This window comes from Malaclemys terrapin, chromosome 2 (assembly GCF_027887155.1).
Source record: "Malaclemys terrapin pileata isolate rMalTer1 chromosome 2, rMalTer1.hap1, whole genome shotgun sequence".
NCBI classification, from domain to species: domain Eukaryota; kingdom Metazoa; phylum Chordata; order Testudines; family Emydidae; genus Malaclemys; species Malaclemys terrapin.
In genome coordinates this window covers 142375976-142392999 of record NC_071506.1, presented here as the reverse complement: position 1 = coordinate 142392999, position 17024 = coordinate 142375976, and the positions used below count along the sequence as shown (strand labels likewise).

Genomic DNA, 17024 nt, shown 5'->3' with positions numbered 1-17024 from the left:
GCCGGCCAATCAGAGAGTGCGGCTGACGGGCTCCGGCCAATGGGCAGCGGGAGAGGGCCCCAGGCAAAGGGAGAGTAAGTTAGTCTGCACCGTGATATAAACAAGGAGGGGGGGGGGCTGGGATTTAAAGGGACAGAGGCCCCTTTCCCTGGCTCTGGGAAGGTTGCACCCCTCGGTGCCCAGCTAGGGAGGGGGCCTGATCCGTGCCCCCCCTCGAGCCAGGCATGGTCACGGGGACATTTATCTGCAGGACCCGTGCACAGGGGAGTTACTGCAGAAGGGAGGCAGGGGTCAGGGCTGACTAGCACCTCCAGGATGCTCCTAGGTCCGAACCCCTGGACACGGGCAACGGGCACTGAGCACCCCCAGCTAGGGCAGCTCCGCACGTACTGAGCACCCCCCCCACACACACACAGGGCAGTGGGTACTGATCACTCCCCCACCCCAGAGAAGCAGATACCAGTGCTGACCGGAGCCGCCAGGGTCCCTTTTCCACTGGGCGGTGTGGTCAAAAAACTGATGCCTGGAAACCCTAATTTAGACTTGCCCACAGCTCAGACCTGTGTGGGAGGAACTTCTCCCTGTCCAAGGCAGAGGTTGAGCAAATTGGGACAGGGCTCAGAGAGGCAGGATTTCACCTCTTTTTCTCTGAATCAGGGTTAGATTGCACAAACAACAGAAAGGCCAGCCCAGTGATAGATGCATTTGGTGCTTTAAAAGGTCTGAAAACACTTGATAAGCCAAATCAGCTGGGAGGAAGAATGTACTCAGTAAAACATGAGTGATCATTGGGACCTGGTTAAGAACACTTTACTAGATGCCAAGAAAGCCACAATCCCACCGTCAAGGAAGAAGGCTGTCTTGGGTAAAATAGCAACCTGGGTTGGGGGGAAGTGAAGGCAGCTATTTAAATTAAAAAAAAAAAAAAAAAAGGAAGGAAGGAGATGCCTATAAATCAGAAGCTAGGCAGTGTCAAAAATTGAGGAGAAGCTAAGGAACACACAAAGACATCCATGGTGCGCCCACACCTTGAATACCGCGTACAGTTCTGGTTGCCTCATCTCAAAAAAGATCTATTTGAATTTGAAAAAGTACAGAGAAGGGCAACAAAAAAGATTAGGGGTCTGGCACAGCTTCCATATCAGAGGAAATTACAAAGACTGGGACTGTTCAGCTTGGAAAAGAGACGGCTAAATGGGAATATGATAGCGGTCTATAAAATCATGACCAGTGTGGAGAAAGTGAATTAGGAAGCATTATTTACTCCTTCACATAACATAAGAACCAGGGGTCATCCAATTAAATTATCAAGCAGCAGGTTTAAAAAAAAAAAAAACATAAGGAAGGGGATGTTGTGAAGGAAGTATAAGTGGGTTCAAAAAAAGAACTAGATAAATTCATGGAGGATAGGTCCATCAATGGCTATTAGCGAAGATGGTCAGGGATGCAACCCCATTCTCTGGGTGTTTCTTCCTAGTCTCTGACTGCCAGAAGCTGGGACTGAACAACAGGATGGATCACTTAAAATTTCCCTGTTCTGTTCATTCCCTCTGAAGCATCTGGCACCAGCCACTGTCAGAAGACAGGACACTGGGCTAGATGGACCATTAGTCTGATCCCGTATGGCCATTATTATGTTCTTATTAACTCTATGGCCAGCAAAAGTTAAGGCCAATAAGATGGAGTTTTTAAAGTATAGTTTTTCTTTTTTGTATTTTGAAAAAACAGATGATGCAGTTATAGTGTATGATAAAACTCTTTCCATTCCACTAGTATCTTAGGTTGATGTTAAACAGAAGCTACTAAAGTCTGACATTTTTAAATCGGCAGGTCCAAATAACTTGCATCCAAGAGTTTTAAAAGATCTGGCTGAGGAGCTCATTAGAACATTAATGTTGCTTTTCAATAAGTATTGAAACAACGGGAAAGTTCCAGAAGACTAGAAGAAAGCTAATGTTGTGCCATTATTCAAAAAGTGTCATCGAGATGACCTGAGTAATTACAGGCCTGTCAATCTGATATTGATCCCAGGCAAGATAGAGCAGCTGATATGGGATTCGCTAATAAAGAACGAAAGGAGGATAGTATGAATAATAATCAAAATAATCAATGCATCAACATGGGTTTGTAGAAAACAGATCCTGCCAAACTAACCTGCTATCCCTTGGGATGAGATTACAAGTCTGGTTGATAAAGGTAATAGAGCTGATGTCATGTAAGGTGTTTGACCTGGGACTTTATGACATTTTGATTAAAAAAACTAGAAGGATATAAAATGAACAGGGCACACAGGAAATGGATTAAAATCTGGCTAACAGAGAGGTCTCAAAATGTAAATGGGGACTCCTCACTGAGCAGATCTGTGTCCAATGGGGCCTTGCAGAGATTGGTTCTTGGCCCTATGCTATTTAGCATTTTTATCAATAATCTGGAAGAAAACAAAGTCATGCCGGAAGAAACACGAACTTGCGGGAGAGGTAAATAAGGACGAGGACAGGCACTGATCCAGAGTGATCGCTCACTTGGGGAGCTGGGTGCTAGCAAACAAGACGTGTTTTAATATGGCTAAATGTAACTGTAAATACAGATGGGCTGTTTGTCTAATGGATCTGCGCTAGGAATTATTGTGGGCAGCTCTCTGGCCTGTGCTCTACAGGGGGTCAGATTAGATGATCACAATGGTCCCTTCTGGACTTGACTAAACAGCCTTGCCCACCTCCGCATCCCCATCACAGCACTGTGTGCCAAGGCGCTGAGCATTTTATATTCTAGTTTTTTAATCAAAATATGGTGCTGCCCACTTGACACCACCACAGGGAACATCACAGGAGTGCTGCCAATGGGACGCACCCACTACTTCAGTCTACAGGGGGCGCTGTAGGGAGTGGGCCAAGAGCACTACATGTGGGGGGAGCTCCCAGCTACTTCAGTCCTGGCCTCTCCCCCACTTGACGGTGCTGTAAGGAGCAGGGCAGGAGCACTGGCTCTTGGGAGTGGTCCCAGATGAGGGTGTTGTAGGGAGGGGGGCAGGAGCAATTCTGCACCCAGTCCTCCCCAGAGAACGAGTCCAGCTTAGCCCTAGCCCTAGCCCTCCCTATTCTGCCGTTCAAGGCTTTGCAAGCAGATTCGAACCAGTCATGGCAGCAGTCAGTGGCAATGGACCTGCGCACCAATAGACAGGCCCTGTCCCTAAGAGCCTACAGTGTAAATAAATCAAGCGTGGGAGGGGAAACTGAGGCACAGAGGGTGCCATGACTTGTCTAGCATCCCCAGCAGGGCGGTGGAAGAGCTCTGGGGAAATGCCCGACCCCTAGGCCTCTTAATAAGTGTGAGCTCATTTTGTTTAGTTATTGTGGGAGGCTCAGATGCCACTGAGACACTGCAAAACTTGGCTCAGGGCCTAGCCCTTGTCCGCTCTCCTGTGTTACATCAGGAGAGCGAGTGGAGGGGGGAGCAGGGACACACGCCTGATCCTGCGGTTTTCTTGATCGTTGGTTCAGCCTAGAACAGCCTGCCCAGCTCGGACACAGTTCTGAAGTGCAGCATGGAGATGGGAAAGCTCGGGGGGGCTCCGTACTATCACCCATGTTCACAGACGTGTAAAGACCCCATTTTTCATCTGTCACAGCCCAGGGAAACGCTGCCACCCACCCGCGGCCACAGGCTGTGGCCTGGCTGTATTTAGAGCCTCAGGTCCTTAGTAAGGGCCTAGTCTTGGAACCTCTTTCTCATGCTGTGGTGTTCTATATGGTGTATTACAGTAGTGTCCAGAAGCCCCACTAAGGTCAGGCCCCACCATGCAGGGTGCTGCACACACAGCCCCCAGCCCAGTGAAAATGGACTGGTCAGTTTCACGTTTGTGTAGAAGTCAGTTTCATTTTCTGGCTCTCCAGGCCTAGCAAACCCCTGCAGTGGCGTTGCAAAGCCCTGGCAAAAGCGGCATCATTCTACAAACCCCACAGACAGAGCGATCGATCTGGACGCACTGCCACTGCCATCAGGATTCTCATTTAAAACAAAATCAGGAAAATGAGGGTTTTTTTTGTTTTAAAGTAAGTTTAGGACCCAAACTCTGCCCTGTCCCTTTAAATTCTCAGCTGCTCTTGGAGTCAAAAGCAGTGCTGGTGGGTGGGGGTAGGTTAGCTTTGGAGGTGCAGGGCAGCACTAACAGCTTTGAATTGGTGAATGGAAAATGAAGAAGCAAATATAAGAAACTCTGTTTCTTTCTGTGCTGCCCCAGTTCCCGTTTCATCTCTTTACTAAACTCGACGGGCCAGATCCTCACACAGTGTAAAGCAGCACAGACCACTGATGTGACTGGAGCTATGCTGATTTACCCCAGCTGGGATCTGGCCCACTGACTCCCACAGAGCGACGGCCCATTGACCCCAACTGGGATCTGGCCCACTGACTCTCACGGAGCGACGGCCCATTTACATCAGCTGGCGACCTGGCCCTTAGAGCTGAATAAAGAAATTAAAATAGGATAAAACAACACAGGGCAGATCCTCATTTGGTGTAAATCAGCAGAACTCCACTGACTTCAAGGGAGCTACAACAACTTGCATCAGCTGAGGATGTGGCCAAAATGTCAGCATTTGTGACATTACGTAATTTGTTTCCCATCAACACATGAACAGAGAAACGATTAAACAGAAACAGACACTCCACTGCCCATGAAATTAGACATACGCAAATTCGGCCTCCTGGCCTCCGCCTGCACGGCTGGGAATGAACCTTCAGGGGCCACAAAGCACAGAAGGAAGGGAATATAGAGAGATATTTTATTACCCAATCAAAAAAATAAATTCCATATTTCGTTTAACAAATATCATAATTTCTTAGTGACAAGAGACGCAGACTCAAAAATGAAACAAAACAAAATCCCCTCCTAAAAGGGCACAACTCAGAACAATGAAAAAAAAATATACAAGAAACGACGATCCCCAAAATAATCACAAACATATACAAATTAAACCTGGTGCAAAATAAATATTAGTCATTTGCTACCTGGCGTGGCCCGTCTACAGTATTTGGATCTCCCCCCTTGGCCCCATCAGTGATGCAAAGCCAGCGACGCTGGGGAGTCCAGTGTGGGGGTTATTGCTGATTAGCTAGGGAGAAGGAAAGCCAAAGGAATCAGGAGAGCTCAGGGGAGAGGAGACAACCGGCACTGAGGAGCTAAAATTCCCTGCAGAGGATGTGTGTGATTCTCTCCTGCCCTGCCCCTTGTGCAGCCACTCACACTGGTGCACAAAAGAGTATAAAATGTGCCCAAATCCGAACACAATGCCTTTGTGCCTGTATGCAGGGCAGGGCAGAATCAGGCCCCCAGACTATGGAATGGCCACAACATTCGAGGGCCTTTGAAGCCAAGTGGGGACAAGATCTGACCTGGATCGGCACATGCCCTCGCTTTGTTCTGCACTTTGGTGCCAGCAGCGCAGTTTGCGAACCCAGTCCCCTGGGCTAGATGGAGGCATTGTTTTATGGAGACTGTAGTATCCTGGATAAAAGCTAAACAGGACTCATGAAAGCTACTGAGAGAACATCAATTGGGCCTTTAAATGGAATCAATTTGCTCCTTGAAACAGGTCTAGTTTCTGATAACCAAGGACACGAGGGGCTCAATTCTACTCTTATGACAGCACAGATTAGGAGTCAGTCCTCTGAAGTCAGTGGAGAGAACAGTTACCAAGCGAATCAACCCACTGAAGTTACAGACGCGCATGCAGCTCCGATTCAGGAAAACACGGACAGAAGTGCTTAACGTTACCCATGTGCTTTACTCCCAGTGACTCCAAAGGGGCTTAAAGCACATGCTTAGGTGCTGTCCTGAAGCATCATCCCTTCTGAGGTCACTTCCTGGTCTCCAACAGAACAGGAAATGACATGTACCGAAAGAGAAGCTGTCTGTTTTCATTCATTTAACTCCCTGGTCAAAGAACTGCTGCCCATAGGCCTCTGAAGAGACAGGTGACATTAACATGGGTGTTTCCATACACAAATTCACGAGTGATCGGAGAAAGAGGCTTCAGAAGAAAACACCTTTTTTCCAATCAGACTTTGTAGAGAAATATTTCTTCTTAAAAAAAAAAAAACGGATTTTTTTAATCTCTCGAGTCTCTCCTCGTAGGAATGGATATTAAAAACTTAATTTAAAAAATAACCCCCACACAATAAATTACATAAAGTCAGCCCCAGTGGGCAGCATTTGGAAACCACTGCGCTTTTGTCTAGAATAAAAAACCTCCCACACAATCAGAACATTAAAAATCAGACAAAAGCGCCGGCAAGTGAAAGACTTGTACCCAGTAAAGGAAGAAATTCCAAGGGACAACGATGCACTCGAAAAATCCCTGTGCAAGCTGTGGTATTTCTATGGCAACGGATGGCTCAGACTTCTCCGAGGAGGGAGCCAGACTTCTCCGGAAGGGTGACTGGAGATGCATAGTGTGTATCTGCCCCTGAATTTCAATGGGAAGGACACGGTTCGAATTAAATGCAACATAACGAAGTAAAAACCCATTCTGCAGATGGGAGAATTGGGAAATCCTGGCAAAAAGTCCAACCATTGGAGTTTTCCTTTCAAAATGCTGAGCAGCGCGCTAGGTTGGTCCCAATCCTGCAACCCAGTCCAGGTAGGTGACTCATTCGGCCCATGCGGCACCTCTGTTACTTTACAAGGGTCTGCCCTGGCTGGATCCAATTGCACAAGGATGCCTTAACATCCATTCCCTTCCCAGCTTCTTCTCTAACCTGGCCAGATTAATTTCCCCTGGGATCTCCCCTCCGCACCCCCATCCCATTTATCTGCAATAGAGTCCGCCCCACGGGGCTCAGGCCTGTGGTTCTGTAGGAGTCAATGGGACTGGCCTCTCAGTGAAATCTGAGGAGCGGCCTGGGGGCTTTGGTCACTAGCTCTGCTCACAGACTGTGAGCATGTTCACGGCCCAAAGGGCCACTCCCATTTGGGAGGGTGCTATCAAAACACTGGCACCTGCATCCAAACCAACTGAGAAATGGCATGCACCGGACAGTGTTTGAGAAAGCCCTGTATTAAAACCCAACAGATCTTGCAGCGCTGTGTAGTGCTGGAGCGAGAAGAAATGCTGCATGTTCCAGTGCCACTTTGCTCTACATCCCCATATAACTTAGGAGAGTTTCATCAGTTCCAAAGATGGGGAAACTGAGGCACAGAAAAGGGGAAGGGACTTTCCCAAGGTCACACAGCTGGGCAGTGGCAGAGCTGGAATTAACACCTACGTCTCCTGAGCCCCAGTCATGTGCCCCAGACATGCTGCCACTCTAACGGCCGCAGGACCTTTTTCTACACAAGGGGTCCCATCCCTGGAATATAGTGCTGAGAAGAGACACAGCAAATCTGTCAGTGGCAGAATTCAGCGAGTCTATCCATGGAGCACGCTTGGTAAGGACACAGCTTCCCACTGCTGCTGGGCACCTTGGCTGCAGGGAGTCAAACGAAAACTGCATCGAGATGGTACAGTACGTAAATGGAACCATGCTCCACTGCCTACGGATCTCCCCAGCCAATGAGCCCAAGGGAGATGCGTTACAACAGCTGTTGCCAACAGCCTGGGTTAGAGTGATGGCAAATTCCCCTGGAGAGCCAGTGACAGAGCAGCACAGCATGAGCAGGGCCGGAGTGCAGTTAAACCCATCTGCTCCCAATCCACACATAACACAGTGCCTGGGCCTGATCCTTCACCTCTCTGCACCTCATGGTGTCACCTGCTCAAAGGGCGGAAGGCGACCAATCCCGAATTCTCCACCCATGCTGTAGGGGACTTCCTGCACCCCTCGTTCCCAGGCGTATAAGGTCACACAAGGAGCAAAGCAAGGGAAGGCCAGACTCTCCCTGTCTAGCCATACTGTAGCAAACCAGATTTTAATAGCAGCCTAGATGACACCAATGAGCCAGTGTCCCTTTTGGGGCTGCCGTCGTAATGACACAGGAGGCGACCTCCCAGCTGCAGGCAGAGCATCAAGACTGAGAAAATTCAGGCTGCCTTGGAAACCAGTGGAAACCAAGACCAACTGAACCGTTGTTTTACAGTGTGCTTCTACCCTGAGTGACTATGTCAAAATGGCTTGTTTTCCCGCAAAAAACCAACTCCCTGCGCTAATCCATTATCAAAACTGCTCATCTTATTGTCCCAAACACCCTTTATCCTGGAGCACCCTAAGGGGGGAGTTTGGGGGAACTCTGGAGCTGTGTCTATATACTGAATGGCTTTCCTTCACATTTTGATGGCGGTTATCACGAATGGGGATGAGAGACGTTTGGGGGACCAAAGGTCTCTCTGTAATTAGCCCGGAAAACTGGAAAATGTGGACCAGGAAGCTGAGCTGGCTCCGTTTACAATTCAAAGGAAGTTTTTTCCACCTGCCAGAGCTGCAAACTCTGCCTAGGATTGGAGAGTCAAACTGGAGTTCCTCTGCCCCCAGCTGGAAGATTTGACCCGAACAGAACGGGGACTAGACATTTCCCAGGAGCGCTTGGCTCTGGTGGGGCTGAAGGGGGAATTTTTTCCAGGTCGTGAGGATTGCAACTTTAAAGGTTAGGAGCAGGAAAGCCATTTTTTCCATGAGAAAACAACTTCAGCAACTTTGCAGAAAATTCAAATGTCTCTAGACTTCTCTGAGGATCTGCAAATGGGATTTTTCTGACATCCCTCCATCTCGCCCAGGAGGAGGAGGATTCCTGTGGAACAGACTCTAGTTCTGCTTAGACCCTGAAGAGCTTTCATCACGAACAAAACATACCCAGCACTATTCCCAGATCCCAAACAAGGGCTCCAGATCCGAACTCAACCGTGGAAGCCAGCCAGCCAGCATATGCTTTGCAATACCCTTTTAAAACATCAGCATGCAATACATCAGTGTGCAAGATTTGTTCTCTGCACACCGTTAACGCCGAACAGAATAAATCCAACAGTATGAAGAGCTGCTTCCCTAACACAACTAAGCTCCCAACAGTACATTTTGGGGTAAGGTATACTGTATCAGCAGGAATACTGTATCACTGATGGTGGGGGCAACCAATCCTGATTCTTCTAACCCTGAGCAGGTGGTGTCAGAACATCAACATCACCTATGTAATTAAGGACACCAGTAGAAAAGTTCTCTGGGCTCTGAGGCCTATAAGCAGCGGTCCTTGTGGGCGCTAACTTCTAAAGTCCGTTTAAAGCCTCGGTATGGGAAAGACAAATGGGTCAGGTGAGTTCCCCCTGCGAGGTGAACAATTCCATAAACATCTCAGCGGCTGCGGCTGGAACGCTTATTTTATCAAACACTGCAGCACTGACAACCAGGGCACCAGCTCTCGTGTACTCGGTTTTCATTCTGCTGTCCGCCCTGGAGTGGCCTAAACGCAGATCTGATCTGGAGACTGAGTCAAAGCAGGAATCACCGAATCCCGCTCAGACCAAGTCACTTTGAGGAGCGGAAGTGCAGATTTAGTTACATCCTATAACTCATTACATAGCCGTATATTTATGGTTAATTTAAGCAACTGGAAATATATGAACCCAACCGTTTTTTTTTAAATTTGCCTTAAAACCACACAGATCTGTCCTACTTCCTCCCCCCCCAGCTCCATGAGGATGCTGAGAAGCATTACAAATTAACAATTACGTTTAATTTCTGCTGATGCCCAGATGTAGTGATTGCCCCCCCGCAGAGCACCCTGCTCTTCCCCTTTCAGTGTAGGCCAGCCAGAGCCAGGGGCTGAGCATCTCTGCTCACTGCACTGCCGAAGGGGGCTGCCTGAACTCTGGGGTGGATTGCACGGATCTTTGGTTGAAAATAGAGAGCTGACGTGGCCCAACAGCCAGTGGGCTGGAGTTCAAACAGGAGGTCCTGGGCCAGAAAGGCACCGGGCAGTGGGAAGGGACAGAGGGACCCAGGGCTCTGGCATCCCGTCCCATCCCCCCAGCGGAGCAGTTATGCCCCAGTGGGAAGACCTGGATCCACTGAGAGGCTGTGCCCCTGGGCCGGCTTGTGTCCGTCGGCCCCCTGCCCCTTGGTGTGTCAATGGGGAGTGCGAACCAGCCAGCTCCAGCAGCTCCCCCACAGCGAGCCTCCCATGCAACCACCGCACCCCGGAGAGGTCAGGCCCCCGGCCCCGGCCCCAGCCAGGGCTCTGCCCTACCCCTCCAGCACACCATGGTCCCCCTCAGCCAGCTGCCCCCTCCCATGCCACAGCCCCCCTGTCAACTGCCCCTCCCCCCCACACCACAGCCCCCCAGCCAACTGTCCCTCCCGCCCGCCATGGTCCCCCTCAGCCAGCTGCCCCCCCATGCCACAGTCCTCCCATCAATTGCCCCTCCCCCCACACCACAGCCCCTCCAGCCAACTGCCCCTCCCACCACCAACTGCCTCACCCCTCCCTTAGCCAAGTGCCCCCCCACCACGGTCCCCCTCAGCTGCCCCTCCCATGCCACAGCCCCCCTGTCAACTGCCCCTCCCCCCCCACACCACAGCCTGCCCAGCCAATTGCCCCCCCACCCCGGTCCCCCCCCAGCCAACTGTCCCTCCCCCCCACACTACGGTCCCCCTCAGCCAACTGTCCCTCCCCCCGCCAACCGCCTCCCCCACCATGGTCCCCCTCAGCCAGCTGCTCCCCTATGACACAGCCCCCACAGAAAACCGCCCCTCTCCCCCGCATAGCCAACTGCCCCGCCCCACCAAGGAGCATCCCCGGGGCAGTTATTGCTCAGAAGCGAGGCTGGTTTGAGTAGGGCAGCGCTCCCAGTCACATTCCCTGCCCAGCCCTCTCTCCCCAGCGGTGCCCCCAGGCCAGGGCTCCCGGCTAGCCCAGGCAACAGCCACGGGGACACAGACAGGGTTCCCTGAGCCCGTGGAAAGGGACAAGCTAAACTGCTCTGGTCTCTGCTGTGTCACGCAGACACAGGCTGCTCCACTGCTCTGTTACTCTGGTGTCAATCGGGCTCAGCTAGTGAGTCAGAGTAAATCTGAATTTACACTGGCGCAAATGAGAGCTGAATGAGGTCCCTTTGTCTCTCTTGGCCAGGCGGGTGGAGAAGCCCAGGTGTCTGTCCCAACGCACAGAATACCCTACTGATGCAGCAAACCCTGTGCAGGCGAGAGCAGAATCCGGTCAGGCAGGGACAAAACCAGCAGGCCCCTCACAAGCCATGTCGTCCGGAAGGGGCTTTTCACTGACCGCTCCAATGGCCTGGCCCCTCCACTCCCACCCAGCCCCATTCACACCCGCGCTCACAACGCTACCCGCACCACGGCCGCTGAAGCGATGCAGAATCACAGGCAGTGCCACCGCTCCGCTCAGCAGTGCCCACATCCAGCGCTTGGCGTGAGACATACCCTTGGAGCCTGGCCCCTCGACCCCCAGCTGAATCCTGGGCACGTGCTGGGCTCCATCTCGGAGACGCACCAAAGGACACGGATCCACGAAGAGTGCTGCAAGGCCAGTGCCCGGGTTGGATGGGTTCCAACCACCCTGATTGTAACTGGCTTCAGTGCTGGCTGCTCCGAACTTCCAACCACCCGGCAACAAAAAAAAAGAAACCGATGAGACACCAAGGCTCCCTGAGCTGGGCCAGCGACTCCCACATCCGGCAGCTGCTGCCCGGGCCGATGGCTGTCCCCTCCCCAGGCTGCATGGCCAGGACTGCTTTGCTGCTGGACTGGGGGTGGGAACAGGGCCATGCTGGGAGGGAGTGCGAGGGGCCATGCTGAGGTGCCAAGCGGGTGAGTGTAGCTGTTCTCGGCGGGGGCACTCCCAGCACGGCCTGGGGTTTGAGAGCTCGTCCCTTTGTTTCCATCTTTATTCATTTAAATAAAAGCCAGTTAAGAAACAGCAGCCAATGGGCTCCCTTTATAAATCCTCTGCGGAGTGACCCTCCCTGCCCCTAGTCCACGCCTGGTCCAGGCCGAGGTAAAGTTGGTCCCTGGGATCCAACAGCTCCAGGGCTCATTTTCGGGGAAGGGGTGGGGGATTCCCTTTTGCATCCCGGCGTGGCCACGGTGCCACGAACCCACATCCTCACCAACGCTGGCACAGGGGCTGCCCCGGGCGATCAAAGCGTCTCATAGAGGGGGGGGATCTCTAGACAGAGCTATTTGGACGCGGGGGAAGGCTCCCCACCCCAAAGGGTGCGAAGTGTCCTGGCGGAGGCACCGGCCGGTGCCTGGTGCCAGGCTCAGATGGAGTTCTCCTGGGGACTGTGGCTGCTCCTGCGGTCCAGGCAGTTCCTCTCGTTCAGGAGGCTGGTGGTCTCGTCGGCCACCGAGGGCTCCGTCTTTTCCGTCAAGCTGGTGTCCATTTTGGGGGCACCGCTGTCCGGAGACTGAGGGCAGCTGTCCAGGCGCGAGGCCATCAGGCCGTTTTGGTACTGCTGGCGTGTAATCTGCAGCAGGGGGGAGAGGGGCAGATGTGGTCAGCCAGCGAGATGAGCCCGGCTGGCCCAGCCGAGCTCCAGAGCGTGGCCTGTGGCTATCGCCATCTTAAATATAGAAGATCGGCACCAACTACAGATCCCAGCATGCCATGATCCATCCTGACCGTCCCACCCTGACTTGAGACTACAGATCCCAGCATGCCATGCTCCATCCTGACCATCCCACCCTGACCTGAGACTACAGATCCCAGCATGCCATGCTCCACCGCACCATCCCACACCTGAGAGTACAGATCCCAGCATGCCCTGGCCATCCCCTCCCCCCCACAAGTATGATAATACAGTGCACTCCCTTCATAAGAATCACATCCGTGCTGGACAATTTGATTCTTATAAGTACTTGACTCTTACAAGCGGAATTGCAAAGAATGGATGAAATCGGCCGTTATGTTTTAAATAACCGGCTTTTTTCCCCCCCAATTGAGAAACGTCTCATTTACCGTCACTGAATTCTTTAGACTTTCAACATATTCTCCATGGAACAAAACCACATCAACTTTCCAACTGAGCGAGACGTTGTAATTACCCAATCATTTAGCTGGTGCTTTTGTTCAAGGCAATCACTGTATTAGGACTGTGCAGCATGTTACAACTGCAGCCGGTATAAGCTTGAGGAGCTATATACCTCTTACGGAGCCAAAGATACACATCTTAAAAATCTCTGAAACTGCAACAACCCTAACATATGGAAGCGCAGTACACCGAGCGTGACCGCACAACTGTCCGTGTAAAACACCCGAACGGACTGGTTAACAGTACTGGCTCACATTCAGATTCATTTCGGGGTGTCACCGTCCGTCACCGGAGTGGAGTGTCTGGCCCTGGGAATGTACAATGCAGTGGCACAATCACCGTTTGACTAGAAACTTGTCCTGTATTCCCTGGAGCATGGCACGATCCACCCCCTTGTTAACCTCCTTTTCAGGGCGATGTAAGAGGTTAAAATCACTGCAGCCCCTGGACCGCAGGCCATTTGTCTAAGTTTTTGTTGCATTCAGAGTCCGCCTCTGCATCATTTTCGGGTTTCACTTCCAATCGGTCTCTGATTTCAGTTGCAACGTCCTCATCAGAGGCCGGCTGCATACATTCACCGATGGCTAGCCATTCTTCAAATGCGGGGGGTTAACAACTACTTCCGCTGTGACCAGACCTCCTTTTTCTCCGCAATTCCAGATTGCTGAAGCATCGACGTCAGACCAGGCCTTTGTGAGCACTAGAATGGCACCTAAAAGACTGAGCTTCCCAGCCATTTCCACAGCAGCAGCTTTCTTGTTCTCATCATCAATGTGGTGCAACACCATTCGCTTGCGATACACTGGGCAGTTCAGATACTTCCCGGGCCACGTGGCTGAAGGGTAGAAGTGGTGTTCCTTGGGAGGAATTCACAGCGGATATTCCTCAGTGCTACATCTTTCCTCACCTGGGTTGGGCAGATGTCCACAAGTTGCAAAATCTTTCTCCTTTCCTGGCCCAACTTTCGATCCCACTTACCCATCATCCAGGCAGGTGCACTGGAAATGGAGCAGACTGGAATACGTCTCACACCTGGGTTTTGACTTTTCCCAAGGATGAAAAGGTCCTTTTCCCTACCAGCCATGGAACAGATGAACCGAGCAGTAATCCTGTCTTTAGATGACTTTCCTCCTCTTTTATTGTCTGATTTAAAGGTGAAAGTGCCACCAGGCAAAGCTCGAAAGTCAATTCCACTTTCATTTGCTTTCCAAATGTTTTCTTCCATGACGTCACATCTAATTTTGATCCACTTGTTTTCTAACCATTCTTCACATGACCTAATGTCTGCGGCTTTGACTTCTCCATGCACTGTCTAAAACCAATCCCCTCTCGTTTCTTAAAGCGCTCACACCCGCCACTGCTGGCCTTCGAGGTGGTAACGTCCAGGGCCACCATCAGTTCTTCTGCTTTCTACATCACCAACAGCCCACTTAGAGGGACATTTCTCTCTCTGGCATCTCTGGTCCACTTTATAAGCACCACCTCGACCACAGGTGCCTTGCCTGATCACAGTCTTTTTCTGTCTCCTTCGTTTTGTATGATGCTCTCCCTGTCTCTGATAAGCTTAGACAATGTCGGTTGTGGAATGCCCAATTTCTGAGCTGCGTCTCTTTGGCTGGTCTTGGGAAGACTAGAGAAGGTGGAGGTTTTCATCTGCAGAAAGCGTCTTTCTTTTTCCTGCAATGTTGACTCTCACATAAACGGCACAACTTGTTTATTCTACCCAGGGATTTTCCTTTACACAGGCTACGTGCCCAGCAATGCGAGATGTGAACAAATTCAAATTCAAAACAGCTTTGCTGGCTTATTACACATCGTTGCACTTGAGTATGGGATTACATGCAGTCATTCTGCCCCAAAATGAGTCTGATCAGTGGATCGCTTGAGTCTGACAAGCGGAGTACTTTAGCATGGTTATAGGAAGGAGCTTGTTCAATTTTTTTTTAAATCACTATATGCGGCTGGTTCTTGTATTGGTAATTCTTATAAAGGGAGTGCACTGTAACTGGCCTGTACAAAACACGTTTCATCTGGGGGACCCAATCGCTTTCCAGAACACCTCATCTGTGGCCACAAGCCAGCCCTGGGCTGCAGCCATCTCTGGGGTGGGCTGGGAAGCAGCTAACCTGCACACAGCAATGCTACCCCAGACAAAGGAGATGACAGCATCCAGCAGATGCTAGATGGGGGTTCAAAGAGGCTCAGTGTAGAAAAGCCAAACAGGAACTGGGCCATGCCCTGAGATCTCCGCCACTGCAAACGCTCAGGGCCTTGGGTTTTTGTCTCATCTGACAGCAGCACAGCGCCCCCTAGTGCTGCACCGAGGACAGCGCTCCCTACTGAGCCCCCACCTCCCCAGCTGGCCTCACCTTGACAAACTGCAGGTCCATGAGGGCGCGGACGCTGAAGTCGGAAATGTACTGGGGGCTGGTGCCCACGTTGAGCTGGTTGCTGCTGCCGCTGATGGGGGAGGAGATGGAGTCCGAGCGCTCGGGGTTGCTGAGCGATGCCGAGCGGTTCAGGCTGCTCATGTGGGACGGGGAGCGCAGCTCTGCAGAGAGACACGGGCACGGTTAGCTGGGAACCCCCCTCCTGCCTCGTCCTGCCCGCTCCCACCAGGTCCCCCCCACCCGCCCTGGGCCCGGCTCTAAGCCCCTTTGCTCCATGCCCATGTGCTGATGCGTGGCCAGCACCTGCCATCCAGCCCCGGCCAGTCCCAAAGGGCCCCCACTGCTTGGTCCCTGGCCCGCAGATGCCCTGCTGGGTGGGGTGAGCGCCACCCTGCTCTCTCTCAGACCTCTGCTGGGAGCGGGGCTGAGACCCCCCCAGCTCACTGCACACGGACCACCGGAGGCCAGGTTTGGGGCCAACCGAGCCCCAGGCACATGACCGAGACTCCGATCTAAACATCCCCCGCTGCCCCGGAGTCACGCTGAGCCCCCCTGCTCCTCCCCGACAGCCCTGCCCAGCTCAGGGCACTGCCCCGAGGGCTCCCCTTGCCCAGGGCCCGGTGCACCTGTGCATTTGTTTACATGTAGGACCTACAGTTACCAAAAGTCACCTGGTTTTGCTGTGTTCCTCAGCCTTGGGTCTAGGTTAAACCCCGGGCAAGGCAGGAGGGAGCAGCCCATTCCCAGGGCAGGGACAGTGCTAGAGCCTAGCCTGGGGACTGACCCTGGAACCCCCTGGAACTCAAGCACAAATCTGACCCGGGGTCCAGCCACCCTGAACAGACGCCCACCTGGCCCCTGCACTAGCTCCCGCAGTGGGGCCGAGGAGTCAGGGCCCCAAGAGGGTGAAAGCTTCAGAGCTCTCCCCCTCCCCAGCTCCCTCCAGTCACGCCCCAATCCCACTCTTTGGGAAACAGCCACTGCCGGAGCCCCAGCCCCAGCCTCCCCATTGCCCAAGGTGGGGGGCCCTGGCTGCAGGTGCTGGGGGATCACGGGGAGGGAATCCCCGGTGTGTGGGTGTAGGGTATCTGCTTCTCTCAAGGACCCCAAGGGAGGGGACAGGAAGGGACAGGGGCATGGTGATGTGCCAGCCCCCAACCCACGTTCTCTTTTGGGTGGCCCCAGACAGGGCTGGGTACTAGAGACCCAAGCCCATACTGTGCTTGGCAGCAGCACTCAGCTGTGCACCGGGGGAGGGTTTGAGGGCATCGCGCTCACCAGCGCCCAGGCAGAACCAGCTTCCTCGCCCTGCAGCCCCGAGGGGAACAGGGTGTGGGCACCATCCACAAACCGGGGTGGAATGTGTGTCCCCAAGCCAGGCCCAGGCAGGACTTTGGGTGGCCCGAGAGACAGTCACTGCTCAGGCCCATGCCGGCAGATGCTCCAGCACCTCCCCGTCCCCACACACTTGCCCCCTTTCAGCCCCTAGAGAGCCCGGCAGGGGCAGAGTCGAAGTGGAGCTAGAGCAGCGGTTGTGGGGGATGTGCCCAGGCCTGGCAGCACATCCCTTCCTGCTCCTGGAGTGCTTCATCTTGGCATTCAATGGGCTGGCTGGAGAACGGCCCAGGAGCCGATCCAGGGGTGGAAGCACTGCAGG

General features: G+C 52.6%; 1 protein-coding gene across 1 annotated transcript in view; it reads right to left on the bottom strand.

Annotated features, from left to right (window-relative positions):
- Nucleotides 1–12108: 12108 nt before the first annotated feature.
- CNNM4 (cyclin and CBS domain divalent metal cation transport mediator 4) overlaps nt 12109–17024 on the bottom strand; it is a 51878-nt gene continuing 46962 nt past the window's right edge. Inside the window, exons 6-7 of the mRNA XM_054017693.1 lie at nt 15347–15528; nt 12109–12413 (exon numbers count right to left, since the gene is read on the bottom strand). Coding sequence (XP_053873668.1) covers nt 12207–12413; nt 15347–15528 — 389 coding nt within the window. The 3' untranslated portion in view covers nt 12109–12206. The remainder of the gene's footprint in view (nt 12414–15346; nt 15529–17024) is intronic.